This window comes from Coregonus lavaretus, assembly GCF_964263955.1.
Source record: "Coregonus lavaretus genome assembly, chromosome: 1".
Taxonomy (NCBI): domain Eukaryota; kingdom Metazoa; phylum Chordata; class Actinopteri; order Salmoniformes; family Salmonidae; genus Coregonus; species Coregonus lavaretus.
In genome coordinates, this window is record NC_139988.1 from 51,039,420 (window position 1) to 51,057,849 (window position 18,430).

Genomic DNA, 18,430 nt, shown 5'->3' on the forward strand with positions numbered 1-18,430 from the left:
CCAAACTCGGACGACGCTGGGCCAATTGTGCGCCGCCCTATGGGACTCCCAATAACGGCCGGTTGTGATACAGCCTGGAATCGAACCAGGGGGTCTGTAGTGACGCCTCAAGCATTGAGATGCAGTGCCTTAGACCGCTGTGCCACTCGGGAGCCCATAGGCCAACAAGTGATATATGTTAATAATAATAATATGCCATTTAGCAGACGCTTTTATCCAAAGCGACTTACAGTCATGCGTGCATAAATGTTTGGTGTATGGGTGGTCCCGGGGATCGAACCCACTACCTTGGCGTTACAAGCGCCGTGCTCTACCAGCTGAGCTACAGAGGACCACACATGTTAAAGTTAGATTGGATTTTTAGCATTTATAGCAATGGTTATTAATTGTACTGCAGGGATGGAACGTAAGTCGAAGAAAATTGAGGTTGTGGTGGCAGCTGCAGAGAGGTATTTGGGTGTGCGAGACTTGACATCAGAAGAGTTACAGGGAGTGTTAAGTGGTGATGTCCCATCATTTCAGGTTGAGGGCATGAAGTAGGAATGAATATATTTAAAGAGTGGAGTAGGGTGGTGGTAATTATTAATAATATTAATAATTTGTGAGTGTAGTGTTAGAGTATTTCTTTATTTTATATTTCTTTATTTTATATTTCAAGCAAAATACAAGGGAGTTGTACTCCAGTCTAGTAGGTGGCGGTAATGCAACAAATTTGATGCCAACCGCCGTTAAACCTCATCGAAGAAGAAGGATTTGGTAGGATGATTTATAGTATGTAAACCTTGATCGACCACACACTTCAGCACAGTAGGTGGCGGCATGCATCTTTCACGTTTGTTTGCGGACCGCCAGTATACCAAAGAAGAAGGTCCAAGCAGGCCGGAAATCACAACACCGTGAGCGCAGAGTTGGTCAAATGCAAATAGCTACATGGTAGCTTGAATTTGTTATCACCAACTGCAGACAGTAGTAAGTAATAGAAAAAGTAAATGTGCATAAAATCAGTGCGGTAGTAAGTGGCTGTAATTGATAGGAAAAAGGCCAATTTAACAGTAAAATATGTATCGTGGTGGGCCTCTTTCACCTCGAGGAGGGTACCCGCAGCCGTGCGAGGGCCGTGGTCCTACGCCTGGCCGGCCTTATCCTGGGCCACGGTTTAGAGAAGAAAGAGGCAGGCCCAGACCTCCGTTTCAGGGTTACCATGACGGGCCTCCTCCAGACCCGTACAGGCGTTCTCCACCTCTCAGGAGGTATCCTTCTCCCGGTTCAGTAAGTCACAGAGGTTCAGGCGGTGAATACTGGGGCAGCGGCCCTCCCCCAAGAGAAGTAAGTGAAAATAATTATGTGCAGGATACTATCTACCTGACTAGTCTGCCACTTGTTAATTACATTGGTAAATGTACATATCAAAAACAATTCGTGCATGTTATGTTGTCTTTTTGAATAGCGCATTGGTTAGCTTGCTAACTAGGCTAGTTATCATAACTATTTGTCACTGTTTATTGTTAACCAGCTACAATTGCAGGTGCAATTATTGTTTACAGCGTTACTGGAAGTTACTCCCCTCCCTTGCACTGGCTCGTATTTCCTTTTTACTAGAGCAATGCATTAATTGCACAAAATGCTGTGTCAAATAACTTAAAAATCCTGTCAAAAACAATTTAGTGGGATGAAACTGATTACATTTACATTTACATTTTAGTCATTTAGCAGACGCTCTTGTCCAGAGCGACTTACAGTTAGTGAGTGCATACATTTTCATACTTTTTTCATACTGCCCCCCCCAGTTAAGGAATTTGACTACAAATCTGATTCTGTCAATAGAGATCTCAATCTCCCCGTGGTGGCATCCCCACAGACCATAGTCTGGTAATCACTGTGGGCAATGAATTGACTGGACCACCTGGGGCAGGGCTACCCTCAAGAGACTACCCTCCTTACCCGCCAAAGAGGTCCAGTTATGATGGCCCTGACGACTGTGGCCCCAGGAGGCAGAGTCCCAGCAGAGGGAGATGCCGTCCTCGTAGTCGCAGCCCGGGAATCAGGGGGCGGCGCAAGAGCCGTTCTCGTAGTCGCAGCCCTGAAATGGGGGGAGGGTGCAAAAGCCGTGCCCGGAGTCGCAGCCCTGCAATGGGGGGACGGAGTAAAAGCCGTGCCCGAAGTCGCAGCCCTGCAATGGGGGGACAGAGTAAAAGCTGTGCTCGAAGCCGCAGCCCTGAAATGGGGGGACAGAGTAAAAGCCGGGCCCGAAGCCCTGAAATGGGGGGACGGAGTAAAAGCCGGGCCCGAAGCCGTAGCACTGAAATGGGGGGACGGAGCAAGAGCCGTCCGCCAAGCAGGTCCCGAAGCAGGAGCGGGAGTCGTGGCCAAAGCTATGGACGGGCCCGCAGTATGAGCAGAGCAAAGCGTGTTGGTCCACACAAGAGCAGGAGCCGCAGTGTCAGTACTAGCAGCACCAGCAGTAGCAGTAGCAGGAGCAGCAGGGGAGGCAGTAATAAGATAAAGAAGATGAGCAGGTTCAAGGCGCTTGAGTTGGCCCGTCGCCACAAAGAGATGGAAGACATGAACATGCCCACAAAGTCCATCCTGAAGAGGCACATGGACTCGGAGACTGACTCCCCCTCATTTGTGCAGGTAGGGGACATATGCCATTTTATTACTGTGTTAAATTAATTATGTAGCCTATAGCTGTGTAGGGTATTACCCATCTTCATACTCACTCTAACCCTGACATCCCACAATGACCTTTTTTCTTTTATCCAAATGATTGTCATTATTAATTTGTTCATCATATATTATTATTTGGTTTTTGTTTTGCAGAACAGTGATTCTCCAAGAGTTATCCCTGCTGGTGAGGCTGAGGCAGAGCGACTCCTCTCAGCTATGAAAGGCATGGACCCTAACATGTTGGCCACCATGCTGGGAGAACTGAGAGATGACCCACACATGGCCCAGGGCAGGCTTGACCCCAGTGGGATTGCAGGGATCCTTGGCTTGTTGGGAGGTGCATCTACACAGCAGGAGAAGAAAAGGAAGAAGGTACCAGACATTGACGATGAGGAAAAATTCCTTTATGGTGATGAAGATGATCTAGAGAGGGGCAGGGCTCCGGCTCCAGAAGAAGCTCCCTGTCAGCACAGTCTGTCAGAGCTCTATGGTGATATTATGAGTGAGCCGGCACGCTATGGCGCCTCACCGCACCTAGAGGGCCATCCTGGTATTGTCGATCAGAGAAACTCTTGTCAGCAACAGGTGGACATGAGGTATCAGCGTCAAAGCAGGTCCTCTGCCACCCCTGACTATAATATCAAGGTTGAAGAGCCTAATGAATTCCCACTAGGAACAGGACCACTGGAAGGGAAGGAGAAGCAAGACGTGGAGGAGTACGAGAAGATCCAGGACCTCCTCAAAACCATTGGGCTGGATCTGGGGGTGATGGAGATCAGCAAGATGGCTGCCAGGACTCAGGAGCGTCTGCATGGAAAGAGGCCCCCTCCGAAAACCCCCTCACCTTGTCCTGGGAGGAGGCGGGGTCACCGTGACTCTTCAGGAAGCTCAGACAGGAGCAGGGGTAAGAGCCACAGTGGGAGTAGCTCCAGTAATGGGAGCAGTCGTAGCAGGAGCCTGAGCAGCAGCCTTGAAAACAGCAGGAGACGGAAGAAGTCACCCCCATCTGACAGGCGCAGCACCCATGGGACGACTCGAGGCGTCAGAGAGGTGAAGACTGAAACTACTCCAGTGACACCCACCCACCCTTCTATCTCGATGCCTGCCTACGCCCAAGCCCAGGGACATGGTCCGGTACCTCCCAACTATCCACCTCCTGGCTATGGGCAGTATGGGAACTGGCCTTACATGCCCCAACAGTGGCCGGTGTACCCACCTCCATCTATGGGCATGCCGCCTCAATCTCCCATTGAAGATTTTCCGAAAGCCCCGTTTGACAGACCATACCTTAAAGTCATCCAGCCAGAGTTGCACCAGGGGGGTGGAAGAAAGGGTGAGAACAAACTGATGGCATTGTGAATAAGTGGATGTTTAATTACTTGTTAATTCCTCTTCAATAAATACTTTTTGTTAGTGATTAATGAAACTGCAGCACATACAGTGATTTCGGAAAGTATTCAGACCCCTTCCCTTTTCCCACATTTTGTTACGTTACAGCCTTATTCTAAAATATCCTCATCATTCTACACACAATACACCATAATGACAAAGCGAAAACAGGTGTTTAGAAATTTTTGCAAATTTATATATATATAAAAAAAAAAAATTATACCTTATTTACGTAAGTATTCAGAACCTTTGCTATGAGACTCGAAATTGAGCTCAGGTGCATCCTGTTTCCATTGATCATCCTTGAGATGTTTCTACAACTTCATTGGAGACCACCTGTGGTAAATTCAATTGATTGGACATGATTTGGAAAGGCGCACACCTGTCTATATAAGGTCCCACAGTTGACAGTGCATGTCAGAGCAAACACCAAGCCATGAGGTCGAAGTAATTGTCCGTAGAGCTCCAAGACAGGATTGTGTCGAGGCACAGATCTGGGGAAGGGTACCAAAACATTTATGCAGCATTGAAGGTCCCCAAGAACACAGAGGCCTCCATCATTCTTAAATGGAAGAAGTTTGGAACCACCAAGACTTCCTAGAGCTGGCCGCCCGGCCAAACTGGGCAATCGAGGGAGAAGGGCCTTGGTCAGGGAGGTGACCAAGAACCTGATGGTCACTCTGACAGAGCTCCAGAGTTCCTCTGTGGAGATGGGAGAACCTTCCAGAAGGACAACCATCTCCGCAGCATTCCACCAATCAGGACTTTATGGTAGAGTGGCCAGACGGAAGCCACTCCTCAGTAAAAGGCACATGAGATTTGCCAAAAGACACTTAAAGGACCCTCAGACCATGAGAAACAAGATTCTCTGGTCTGATGAAACCAAGATTGAACTCTTTGGCCTGAATATCAAGCGTCACGTCTGGAGGAAACCTGGCACCATCCCTACGGTAAAGCATGGTGGCGGCAGCATCATGCTGTGGGGATGTTTTTCAGCGGCAGGGACTAGTAAGGATTGAGGGAAAGATGAACGTAGCAAAGTACAGAGAGATCCTTGATGAAAACCTGCTCCAGAGCGCTCAGGACCTCAGACTGTGGCAACGACCCTAAGCACACAGCCAAGACAACACAGGAGTGGCTTCGGGACAAGTCTCTGAATGTCCTTGAGTGGCCCAGCCAGAGCCCAGACTTGAACCTGATCGAACATCTCTGGAGAGACCTGAAAATAGCTATGCAGCGACGCTCCCCATCTAACCTGAAAGCGCTTGAGAGGATCTGCAGAGAATAATGGGAGAAACTCCCCAAATACAGGTGTGCCAAGCTTGTAGCGTCATACCCAAGAAGACTCGAGGCTGTAATCGCTGCCAAAGGTGCTTCAAAGTACTGAGTAAAGGGTCTGAATACTTATGTAAATGTGATATTTCAGTTTTAAAATGTTTATACATTTTCAAAATTATAAAACCCTGTTTTTGCTTTGTCATTATGGGGTATTTTGTGTCGATTTGATGAGGGGAAAAAAGCTATTTAATCAATTTCAGAATAAGGCTGTAACGTAACAATATTGAACAAGTCAAGGGGTCTGAATACTTTCCAAATGCACTGTATGCATTAGTTTTAATGATGTAACTCCTGTCTAATTTTGTACATTGTTCCTTTATAGCATCGTCAAAGATGGCCCCTCAGGATAATGGCAAGGACAGGAGGGTTTTAGAAGAGAGAAATAATGAAAGCCAAAAACAAAAGGTGGCATATTCAGCTATCCACTTAAATTCAATTGAAGCCTATTGTCATTTGATGCTGTTTTGGCTTGTGTTCTTTCCATACACTAGTTCTCTAATGATTCTCCTGCATTATGTAGGTCCTTGAAGAACGTGAAAAACTGAGAAGAGACCGAGAGATCCGCATGAAGAAGAAAGATTATCTCATGAAGGAACTGGAGAGATTGCGAAAACAGCAAGGTACTTCAATCATCTCATTGCTTTCGCTATATTTGTTTGTTTTTTTATTTTGTCAATTTTCAACAGTTGGATAAAATTTTTATTGTTGTCGTTGTAGGGGAGCTGCTGCGCAAAAAGCGGCGTGAAAAAGATGGCCATAAGGACCCATTACTGTCAGACATCAGTCGGCTCCAGGAAGAAGTCATGTCTCAGATTGCTGTGCTCCGCAACGAGCACGAGGTAGCAGAGAAGAAACGATCCGAGCTTGACAAAGTGGCTCTAATTCTCGGTCTACAACCAACTGACAAGCCCCGGCGAGAGGGTAGGGCTTCTGGGGACCTTGAGCACCCACCACCTCCAGACAAGGAGAAGAATCAGGAGCGCGCTCGCAGCCGAGAGAAATCACCTGGGGTCCAGGCCTCTGCTAAGGTAGAATTCCATAAGCTGCTCCAGGCACAAGCCAGAGAGCTGAAGTACTGGTAAAACCTTGAACCTTACAAAAACGTGTACATTATTGCTGCAGAAACGTAATTATTCTGCAGAAATTGACGGTTAAACTTTGCTTTATTTTAGGGTATGAGTCTAAATGACTTCCTGAATAACTATTCAAAAGGTCTGGTTTTGCTTTAAATGTCTACTTGCCCTTGTCTGATCCATTAAATACCAGTAAGCAGTAATTACACTACATGACCAAAAGTATGTGGACACCACTCTCGTCGAACATCTTATTCCAAAATCATTGGCATTAATATAGGGTTGGTCCCCCTTTTGCTGCTATAACAGCCACCACTCTTCTGGGATGGCTTTCCACTAGATGTTGGAACATTGCTGCGGGGACTTGCTTCCATTCAGCCACAAGAGCATTAGTGAGGTCGAGCACTGATGTTGGTGGATTAGGCCTGGCTCGCAGTCGGCATTCCAATTCATCCCAAATGTGTTCGATGGGGTTGAGGTCAGGGCTCTGTGCAGGCCAGTTAAGTTCTTCCACACCGATCTCGACAAACCATTTCTGTATGGACCTCGCTTTGTGCACGGGGCCGTTGTCATGCTGAAACAGATGGTGAAGCATGATTCATCACTCCAGAGAACGAGTTTCCACTGCTCTAGAGTCCAATTGCGTCGAGCTTTACCCCACTCCAGCCGACGCTTGGCATTGCGCATGGTGATCTTAGGCTTGTGTGCGGCTGCTCGGCCATGGAAACCCATTTCATGAAGCTCCTGACGAACAGTTATTGTGCTGACGTTGCTTCCAGAGGCAGTTTGGAACTCGGTAGTGAGTGTTGCAAACGAGGACAGATGATTTTTACGCGGTTCAGCACTCGGCGGTCCAGTTCTGTGAGCTTGTGTGGCCTACCACTTCGCGGGTGAGCCGTTGTTGCTCCTAGACGTTTCCACTTCACAATAGCAGCACTTACGGTTGACCGTGGCAGCTCTAGCAGGGCAGAAATTTGATGAACTGACTTGTTAGAAAGGTGGCATCCTATGATGGTGCCACGTTGAATGTCACTGAGCTCTTCAGTAAGGCCATTCTGTCAATGTTTGTCTATGGAGATTGCATGGCGGTGTGCTCGATTTTATACACCTGTCAGCAATGGGTGTGGCTAAAATAGCCGAATCCACTAATTTGAAGGGGTGTCCACATACTTTTGTGTGTATATATAGTGTGCTTTGAGTACCTGGCATTCAGCCTTCTGCTTATACATAATATATGGGGTTAAACAATGTGTGGTGCACAAACTGCTCCGGCTTACCTGGACGAACCGTGTGCTATGTCATCTGTTGGTGTTGTCCAAGAGGCATAGTTTGACTCCTCGATTTAAAAGTTCCCTCTTTGTATGCCAATGTCTGACCCAACTAATCTCATAACTGGTCTACAAATGCATGCATGTTTACAAATGAATGTGTTTTATACCTGCAACCTATGTGGAAACCTGTTCAGTTACATATGGCAAAAAGTTGTGATTAAGCTTAGGGGTACATCTTTTATGTCTCATCCTACAATTTACAATATTTTTCAGAGCGCACAGTATTTGTTGTTTATGAAAGAACACAACCATGTCAAGCTTTTTCTCTGAATGAGTTTCTGGAGATTCCAAACTCAGGTAAGATGTTTGTGTTAGAAGCTTGGATTTAGGGTGTTTACATTCATAAATTGAAAGATGAACATCTTTTTCCCCAGTTGTTTGTAATTTAACTGTCATTTCATGAGAACATTTTCACCATCAATATGTAGGCTAGCTAGGAGATCAGCGATTAGTTGGGATGAATACTTTGCATACATAGAGGGATCCCAATTATGTGGACTATTTTAATCCTTTCCACTGGCTCAAATTCTTTCAAATTTTTGTTTAAAAAAAAATGAAAACGTTAATAGGGTGATGGTGTATCTCTAATTTGTTTTTTAAAACTTAAATATGGGTATTCAATTAAAATAATTGAAGTTATTGAATATGGAAAATATGTACCATTTGAAGACGACAATACACAAAAGTCAAATGGATCTCATTGGAAACTCAACTCTGAATTGTAGCTGTTTTGTTGCGAGAAGTAAATCTCCTGAAATATCATACTTTATGTTTACACTCCACTCATGGTCTGTGAACAGCACTCATTTCTCACAACTTTTTTGCTCTACTCACAGATCAGTATTTAAAATGTAATTTTGACCATTAATTGGTGGAGATAAGCATACAGGAATATGACAATACGAGTCAAATATTAGCCTTAAAAACAGGATTCTCTGATATAATCCAAGTAACTCCCTCAAGGCTGGAACACAGATCGCCTATGTCGTCAAGGTAAGAGTTTTTGAAACTTCAATGTTTGGGGATCATCGTAAAATTGTCTCTTCTTTATCGAACATCGATTTTGTCTTTTAATACCGTCTTTCAGTATTTTTCGCCTGCTTTCTCTAGGCTTATTTAGCTCTTTTGCTGACTTGTGCAACTTCTGTTCTTCATTAGGCAGCAGCATTGTCCTTAAGAGCCTCTCCTATAAAACCGAAGAAGAAAGCCCCCGCCAGTACCCAGCCTCCCGAGACTTCAGCAGACCTGTTTGAATACTATGACGCTGGGAACCACTGGTGCAAAAGCTGCAATGCCACTTGTGGTTCCATGTTCGATTTTTTCACACACTTGCACAGCAAATCGCATCGAAAGGTTTGTGTACCATTTGTAGAATGTTCCAATAAGACTCCAGCTGCAGCAATTCCGCACTCCGGAGTCCTGCTGTGGAACCAGTCACATACCGTACAGACTACATAGAACAACCAAACCATCCTTGCTAGGCTACGCAATAAACAAACATGTTAGCTAGACAGTGTTGCTTAATGTAGAAGTCTTAATAATACATTTTGCGATTGAGTGGTCAGGTAGCTGTGCTGTTCATGCCGTTACCAGCACAACTGGAGCTCAAGATAATCAATCAGATTGCATGGCCGGAGCTAATGTTTTATAATGCATTATTAGCTAGCATTGTGTCATTTGGTTTGGGAAAGGAATGATCATCCAATTCAACACTTGAGTTGATCCTGTCTAGCTAGCTAGATAGTTGAGTTTACATTTAACTTGATAATTAAATTGCTATCTATTAAACACTTGGATGGACTCATCTCTTTACAGGCCCTGTTAGCTATGAAGTCCGCTAGCTAGATAGTTAGCTACCTTGAAAGGGAATGCAGCAGACTCCTGAATGTGATGTGGAAAGCCTATTGGCTGTTCTCTGCAAGGATCTCTTGAGCATTGTGCTGAGGACTTATTGGCTGCAGCTGGACCCTTCTTGGATATTCAGTCATACTCAGTGAATTGAAGAGCTTTTGTTTACTATCATGAAAATGCGTTCTCCTGTTCTTGGTCTTTGTCCCCCATCACTGGTCAAATGTCCTTTTACCTTTCCAACGTGGCATTTCTTCATTTGAACTGTGCAGTCCCTTGTATTTTTACAGCAAATGGTTATGCATTCTTTTTTCATTGGCACTGTGCAGACTCAGGATCCTTACAATCGACCGTGGGCTTCAAGTTCCTCCAACATTGAGATGAATAAGATGTACTCATCAGGAGAGAAAATGACTAAACCTGCCAAAGGTACAAACTTAGATTTCTGTTTTATATATTTCCCTTTTTTTAAATATTTGTAATGTGCTGTTAAACGTTGTTAGCAATCTTTTACTTTTAGGCTCTTTGTGCTGGATCACTGCCACAGTTTGCAGTCACTGAATACAAAACTATGCGTAAGAAGTAAGAAATAAAAATTGATTTCTATATGCAATGTAAAGGGGGTCATATTTTGGGCAACTGTTAGTCAATTACCAATGTCTATATACCAAAGTTGATGTTATATGTCTATGTTTACTGAATGTACTTCTTATACTCTCCAAGGAATGGACCTACATTTTATAACAATCTACTTTGATAACAGGTTCTTCCATGGAGAGCACAGTAAAGGTAATAATCAATGATTGTTCCCTGTGACCATCAGGTATTTTAAAAAAACTTCTATCTTTTTCTCTCATAGGATCTGAGTTTTTGGTACCTGTGAGGGGATATTATTGCCAGCTGTGCGAGGAGTTTTACGGGGATGCAATTTGTGCTGAAGATCATGCCACGAGTCATACTCACAATGAGAAATACAAGGTAGGCCATTACTAGTTAGGAGTAGGGCATTATTTCACTAGGACTACATTAAGGATGTTTTCACATTTGAAATGTCTAAACCTAGTTCGGTTTCCTGGCGCGTTTGTGAATTCTACAAATGTTTTACTTTCACAGGACTTGAAAATAACTGTTTCAGGGTGAGATACATTCAACATGACGTTAGTACTAAGATAGCTTGTTTACAACGGGCAAAAAGTTCCACGTGACTCGTGCTGCTGTGTCACAATACCTGGTACTGTTGTCCGGGATCTTGGACCTGCTACTCACGCAGGTCCATGATTTGTTTCAGCCAGGGTTTGTTTGTGTTTCACACATGCTTTATAGCAAGGATCAGGGTACCAAACGCTCTAGGATCCTGATCATACAAGGGACATGTGAAAGCGACCTAAAGCTTTGTTTGGGAAATGCTGTCATGCAATTTCCTCAAGTTATGTCGTTAGCACTACTACTGAATTTGTTATAGCTTTGTGCACACAGTCGTCTTTGTCTACTTTGCAGACCTATGATCAAATAGTATCTGAAATATTTCAAAAGTGCTTGATTGAGCTTGCCTGGTGCAATGGAAACCATAAAATAGTCCCACAAATCTTGTTCATTTGGCACTCCAGGCAGGCTCAAGCAAACACCCAATGTATTTATAATTCTATTTGAACCCTGGTCTGCTACTTTGGGTAGCTTAAAGACATAGTTCACCTAAATTATTAAATGTTATGTTTTCCTCAAGTAGAGGCTGTAATACAAGTTTTAAGTATGTTCACCTAGCCATTGTCACCATCCTAAAGTCTCAAGTTCAATGACTTGTTTTGAATTTATTAGATGATTTGGGCATGAAATTTAAAACATGCTGATATTGATTTACGTTGGGTTTTGGTTAGAAAATGTTAGTGTTTGGTATAGGTGGTTAGGTAAACACTCATTGTGGATTGCACTCTGTCCTTGTGATAAACTGCCTACCAGGTAAGAACACTTGTTTTTGTAATTTGGATGTACTGTCCCTTTAAGTCTAATTTTAGGGGCAGTTTTTTTAAATTTCACTTTAATGACTTACATATGTGTTTGGTCCTTCTGCCAGAAACAAATGTATGAGTATCCACTCTACGAACAGAGAAGGAACCTGGATCGTCAGGCTGGACTCACGTTGGAAGTTGGTGACAAAAAGCACTCTGAGCTCAAACGCAAACACGAAGAGGAAGAATCCAAAAAGAGCAAAGAGAAGGAGGAAGGGAAACATAAACGCAGCAAAAAGGACAAGGAGAAGTTCAAACACAAAGAGGACGAGGGGAAGGCTAAGCACAGCAAAAAGGAGGAGAAGTACAAATATAACAAGAGGGAGGAGGAGGAGGTGGAGAGGGCCAAGTACAGCAAAAAGGAGGAAGATGAGAGGTCTTTGTACAACAAGAGAGAGGAGGAGGAGAGATATAAACATAGCAAGGAGGGGGGAGATTGGCCCAAGTACAATAAGAAGGATGAAGAGAGATACAAGCATAGCAAGGAGGAGGAGAGGTTAAAAAATCGCAGGGAGGAGGAAGAGAGGCCTAGGTCGATCAGGGTAGAGGAGAGACCCAAGTTTAGTTGGAGGGATAATGAGGAGGAGGAAGACCGGTCCAGATATGGTAAGGGGAAAGAACCCAACCCCAAATATAGCAAGAAAGAGGAGGAGAGGTGTAGATCAGAGAGGGAGGAAGGGAAACCTAAGAATGAAAAGGAGGAAAGACAATCAAGAAAAGACAAGGGTGAGCGTCAAAGGGAAGAGGAGAAGTCAGGATCTAGAAAGCAGTCTGAGCCTGAGAAACCCAGTGAGCCTCCCAAAGTGTTCTGTGGGCCTAATCCAGCATTGAGAGCAAAGCTGCGCAAGAAAAGTGAGGAAACAGCCAAAGTGGAGCCGAAGGCTCCATCTGCTTTTGGGAAGTTCAGCTGGAAGAAAAAACTAGAAAATGACCTTGCAAAGGAGGCAGAGAGAGTGGCTGCTGAGTTCCTGAAGGAAGATGAGGCAGATGCTGAAGAGGATGATGACCCGGATGCGTTTTCAAAGTCTGTGGCCGCAGCCAAGAGCATTGCTATCAAGCTGTCAGGGAAGACAGTCATCCCCCCAGCTAACACATGGGTACCCTTCAACTCCGGAAAAATAAGCCCAAACCTTCCTGCTCCCTCCATAGTCTTGAGAAAGTCCTCCGGACTTGGGCCCTGGGTCTATGCTAAACCGGCCCCTCTCAACACCTTTGTCTCTATCAGACCTGCCAGTGGAGTGACACCTCTGCCTGTCATACAGAACCAGCCTACAAAGGACCTTGTACTGGCAGCAGACATAATTTCCAAGGCGTTCTGTGGTGAGGAAGTGGATTTTAAAGCAGATGGCACCGGGAATCCAGATCCCAATTTTACACCAGACAAAAACAAAGCTTCCACAATGGAGTTGGTTAGTCAAGCCCCCACATCCACTCCTTCAGCAGTGATGCCCGAGTTCAAGACTCCCCTGCCTCCACCGCCTGTCCTGACCATGATGACCATGGAGTCTGATGTATCTGCACCAGGAGTCCCTGAGAGTGAGCAGAATGTCCCTGTGATGGTCACACCCCCTCCTTTCATGCAGAGACCCCCAAGTGAGGTGATGAAGAAATCAGAGAAACCGAAGTCTAGCCTAGCTGCCGCAAAAGCCCAAGATTTATTTGACATATTTTATAGCAGCAGTAGCACAGCCAGTACCACATCCACCACCAGCACTGCCATGTCCACTAAAGCAGTCGTAGAGTCCAAAGTTGCACAGAATGACTCAAAGAACAGCGAAGCCTTGGAGGCTACGGCCCCACAAACAGAGCAAACCCAACCTGAGCTCCCAGCTCTTGACAACAGTAACACCATTGAAACTGACACAAAGGAGTCAATAGAGACTTATACTGGGTCTGACCCACAGCCCAAGGAAGATGCACCTGAGAATGCCCACATACAATTGGATAACCCATCAGATACCCTGGGTATCTCAACAGAGACCCTGGATCTCCCAACAGAAGTGCTGGGCCTAGATCTGTTTGATTTAAATTTTGATTAACAGATCCAACTAGACACCGGGGGGGGGTAAGGTAGTTGATGGGATTAGGGTGTACATTAGAGGGGAACAAGTAGTAACCAACACATCCCTCTGATTAGGAAACTAAGCCCTGTTGCCTTGGGCAGGTTAATGTTTATTGTCATGAATCTTGCCCTGGATGCAGAACTGAGTGATTTCTGCTAGATGGGCCAACTGCAAAGTCATAATTGGCTATATCGTAAAAATGTATGAAAACAAAAATGTAAGGTTAGGGTTAGCAGTGTGGTTAAGGTTAGGTTTTGATTTTATGACTTTGTGGCTGTGCCACTTAGTGACCACTGCAGATTTGCCTCCAGTACATGAATCATCCCAATAAATGCCAACCTGCTTAACTTAGTGGCCTTAGCAGGCAGCTCGAATTTGAATGGATAAGGGAGTGAAACTTCCACTGAAAGAATTGAGACTTTCTTAAGTGATGAATCTTCAGACATTTTGAAGCTTGTGCTGCAGTTCTGCAAGCCTTTTGTGTTGAATTATTTCTTCATTCATCAAAACTTTTCTTTACTTAAGGTAATGTACAGTACCATGCTTATTGATTACTATGGTTTGCTGTACATCCATGTTCAGACTCTTAAGCAATTTGTTATTTTCTCTTTAAATGATTGAAAGGTATTTTAATACAGGTACAAGGGAAACAGTTAGAAGAAAACAGAATTTGGTAAGGTAGAGCAGCATGGACCAAAATATCTGAACAATATTTTATTTGTCAACTGCGCCATGTAATATCTGTCACTCTTTACAGCACCCTCCAGAAAAGAAGATGTGGATATAGATACTCATGAACATAACCTTGGAATTGTTGCTCCTTTTTTACTTTCAATTGGTTCACTGACTGTACTATGTGCAATGCTATTCTGTGTTAGTGAATATATAATCAAACTGGTTGTCCTTTAACTGTTGTTGCTAAAGTAGAATTCTAATAAATGTCAGTGACCACAACATTTTCTCTTATTTCTCAGACCTTGTAGTCGGACCTTGTAACCATAAAGCATCACTATGGTATGCCCCTTGCAGTCAAAAGGAATTCTGAAGAAAAAGCTCACTATGAGTGGCTGCAACGGGCAACTCTGAAATGAGCAGGACAATGTGACTTCGGAAAGTATTTGGACCCCTTGACTTTTTCCACATTTTGTTACGTTAGTCTTAGTTTAAAATGGATAAAAATCCTCATCAATCTACACACAATACCCCATAATGACAAAGCAAAAACAGGTTATTAGAAAAATAAAAGTAATGGAATACTACATTTACATAAGTATTCAGACCCTTTACTCAGTACTTTGTTGAAGCACCTTTGGCAGCGATTACAGCATTGAGTCTTCTTGGGTATGACGCTACAAGCTTGGCACACCTGTATTTGGGGAGTTTCTTCCATTCTTCTCTGCAGATCCTCTCAAGCTCTGTCAGGTTGGATGGGGAGCGTTGCTGCACAGCTATTTTCAGGTCCCTCCAGAGATGTTCGATCGGGTTCTAGTCAGGGTTCTGGCTGGGCCACTCAAGGACATTCAGAGACTTGTCCCGAAGCCACTCCTGCGTTGTCTTGACTGTGTGCTTAGGTTCGTCGTCCTGTTGGAAGATGAACCTCTGGAGCAGGTTTTCATCAACAATCTCTCTGTACTTTGCTCCGTTCATCTTTCCCTCGATCCTGACTTGTCTCCCAGTCCCTGCTACTGAAAAACATCCCCACAGCATGATGCTACCACCACCATGCTTCACCGTAGGGATGGTGCCAGGTTTCCTCCAGATGTGATGCTTGGCATTCAGGCCAAAGAGTTCAGTCTTGGTTTCATCAGACCAGAGAATCTTGTTTCTCATGGTCTGAGAGTCTTTAGGTGCCTTTGGGCAAACTCCAAGCGGGCTGTCTTGTGCCTTTTACATTTACATTTTAGTCATTTAGCAGACGCTCTTATCCAGAGCGACTTACAGTTAGTGAATATATATATTTTTTTTTATACTGGCCCCCCGTGGGAATCGAACCCACAACCCTGGCGTCGCAAACGCCATGCTCTATCAACTGGGCTACATCCCTGCCGGCCATTCCCTCCCCTACCCTGGACGACGCTGGGCCAATTGTGCGCCGCCCATGAGTCTCCCGGTCGCGGCCGGCTGCGACAGAGCCTGGATTCGAACCAGGATCTCTAGTGGCACAGTTAGCACTGTGATGCAGTGCCTTAGACCACTGCGCCACTCAGGAGACTTTACTGAGGAGTGGCTTCAGTCTGGCCATTCTACCATAAAGGCCTGATTGGTGGAGTGCTGCGGAGATGGTTGTCCTTCTGGAAGGTTCTCCCATCTTCACAGAGGAACTCTGGAGCTCTGTCAGAGTGACCATCGGGTTCTTGGTCACCTCCCTGACCAAGGCCCTTCTCCCCCGATTGCTCAGTTTGGCCGGGCAGCCAGCTCTAGGAATAGTCTTGGTTGTTCCAAACTAATTCCATTTAAGAATGATGGAGGTCACTGTGTTCTTGGGAACCTTCAATGCTGCAGACATTTTTTGGTACCCTTCCCGAGATCTGTGCCTCGACAATCCTGTCTCAGAGCTCTACGGACAATTCCTTCGACCTCATGGCAAACATTTCAAAAAACCTGTTTTCGCTCTGTCATTATGGGTTATTGTGTGTAGATTGCTGAGGAAATTGTTTAATTGAATCAATTTAAGAATAAGGCTGTAACGTAACAAAATGTGGAAAAATTCAAGGGGTCTGAATACTTCCCGATGGCACTGTAAATTAATGACGCACATCATTGTGTGTCCAATTAGGCTGACCTGACAGTGATTTTTATTTTAAGTTTTTTTCATTCTTTTTTTTCTGCATAACCTAATATAAGTAGTATAACAAAGGTGAGGGCAGCATAGTTATGCTATATGCTACTATAAGAATTATATAATTCTGAGAGCAAGTGACTGGACTTGAGATCAAATGTCTGGCAAAAACCATCTCTGAAGTTTCTACTTAATGTAATTTTCAACAAAGCCTGCTGGGACATCAGTCTTCACTTCAGAAAAGGTAAGGCCACTTGCATCAAAACAATGAAGATTTTCCTGTAAATGTGCTGTGGAAGGTGGATAGAATTTAAGGCAATACAATCTATACATAAGGTGAATTGATGTACTTGCTATGCTAATCCAGGGACAGAATATCATATGATATTGTTCTGTCTCAATACAGTCTACAATGTCACTGAATAATTATTCAGCTGTACTGAAATGCCCATTTCTATTCATTTATTACACTGACTGGTTAATACTCTATCGCCAATGATACCATATGTGAATTCTTGCTCATTGTCCAATCTTCGGAGCATGGTCTCAAATGTTTGGTTTATTTACGTGTATGTATTGTTTTAAACCTTGCACAAACCAATGTAATTTACTTTGCCAAATAAAATATTTTGAAGGTAAACCCATTGTCATATTGATTATGTCACTGATCAATGCCAATAACATGCTTACCATCTTTTTACAAATTAGGCACATTTTGACATCCTTTCCCATGTACATAGATGTGATTCCTCTTCAGTCCTGAAGGAAGTATGGAACATGTCCAGTAGGTGGTGTTGGTCAGGTGCATTGACACTACAGAACCTGAGACCACACAGCCTTTTACCAGTAGATTGTCTAACAAGTAAAAGTACATTGTAAGTGGTTACATAAATTGTGGCTATAGTTTTGTAGGCTGTACAGTACTGTAAACCTTGTTTGAGAGCCTTATTTCCAGTGGTGTGCTGCACAGATATGCACAAATTGCCAACATGCATGCCAAACATTTCTCATATACAGTATGGGATTACTTTGGTAAACCCAACATCTTCCTATAGACCCAATATTGTTTAGAATAAAGGTATTGGATAATCATATCTTTAATTCTCCATTTCAGAACAACATAATATTCTAGAGATTATGAACTGAAGCTAGTATGGATCATTTTCCGTTGCAGAGCTGCCTGCATACAGTATATATACTCAGAATCCATGATAGTTTATTGAAGATTGTTAATGTTTCTTATGACACCCTAATGCACATTATTTCTAAAGCATTTGGTGAATTTGTTAATGGCTGACTAAATAGTTGAAATATGTCTAATTTGACTATAGTTGTATGATGTGTTTCACATTGTCAGTAAGTAAAGTATGTTGTGTTCAATAGAACACTTTAAAGCATCCAGCTTTTCTCAGTAGGGCTATTTTGATTCAGAATATGACATTCAAACTACTTTATTTTACAGAATAACAGATTTGTCTTGGATGAAGTGCTTTTATCATGACAGACTTGAGGGTGGCTAAATTCCCCTTGAATACATTGGAGTATCTCAGCTCAAATGGCGTCCAATGCTTCACAAAGTCTGAGTATTTGTATGTCATGAACAACAAATCTTCAATAAATTGTCATGATGGATGTTGCATTTTCCAAGTACAGTGCCTTCTGAAAGTATTCATACCGTTTGACTCATTCCACATTTTGTTGTGTTACAGCCTGAATTCAAAATGGATTAAATAGATGATTTTCTCATCCATTTACACACAATACCCCATAATGACAAAGTGATATTTTTTGGTTGAAATGTTTGCACATTTATTTGAAGTGAAATACAGAAATAACCATTTAAATAAGTATTCATACCCCTGAGTCAATACTTTGTAGAAGCACCTTTGGCAGCGATTACAGCTGTGAGTCTTTCTGGGTAAGTCTCTAAGAGCTT

At 43.6% G+C, this 18,430-nt stretch overlaps 1 protein-coding gene across 2 annotated transcripts; it reads left to right on the forward strand.

The window, feature by feature from the left end:
* The first annotated feature begins 792 nt into the window (after positions 1–792).
* On the forward strand, positions 793–17,052 carry LOC311132289 (zinc finger protein 318-like). 2 transcript variants are annotated; one of them, XM_084165525.1, is made up of 11 exons: positions 802–1,326; positions 1,825–2,634; positions 2,821–4,000; positions 5,717–5,799; positions 5,915–6,014; positions 6,112–6,422; positions 8,762–8,791; positions 8,957–9,151; positions 9,976–10,075; positions 10,506–10,624; positions 11,718–17,052. In XM_084165525.1, exons 1-11 carry the CDS (start codon positions 1,060–1,062, stop codon positions 13,689–13,691), a joined length of 5,169 nt encoding a protein of 1,722 aa, XP_084021651.1. In that variant the 5' UTR covers positions 802–1,059; the 3' UTR covers positions 13,692–17,052. The 2 variants fall into 2 exon arrangements, with proteins under 2 accessions (XP_084021652.1, XP_084021651.1); XM_084165526.1 differs by lacking the exon at positions 8,762–8,791 and having other exon boundaries at positions 793–1,326.
* Positions 17,053–18,430: the final 1,378 nt, after the last annotated feature.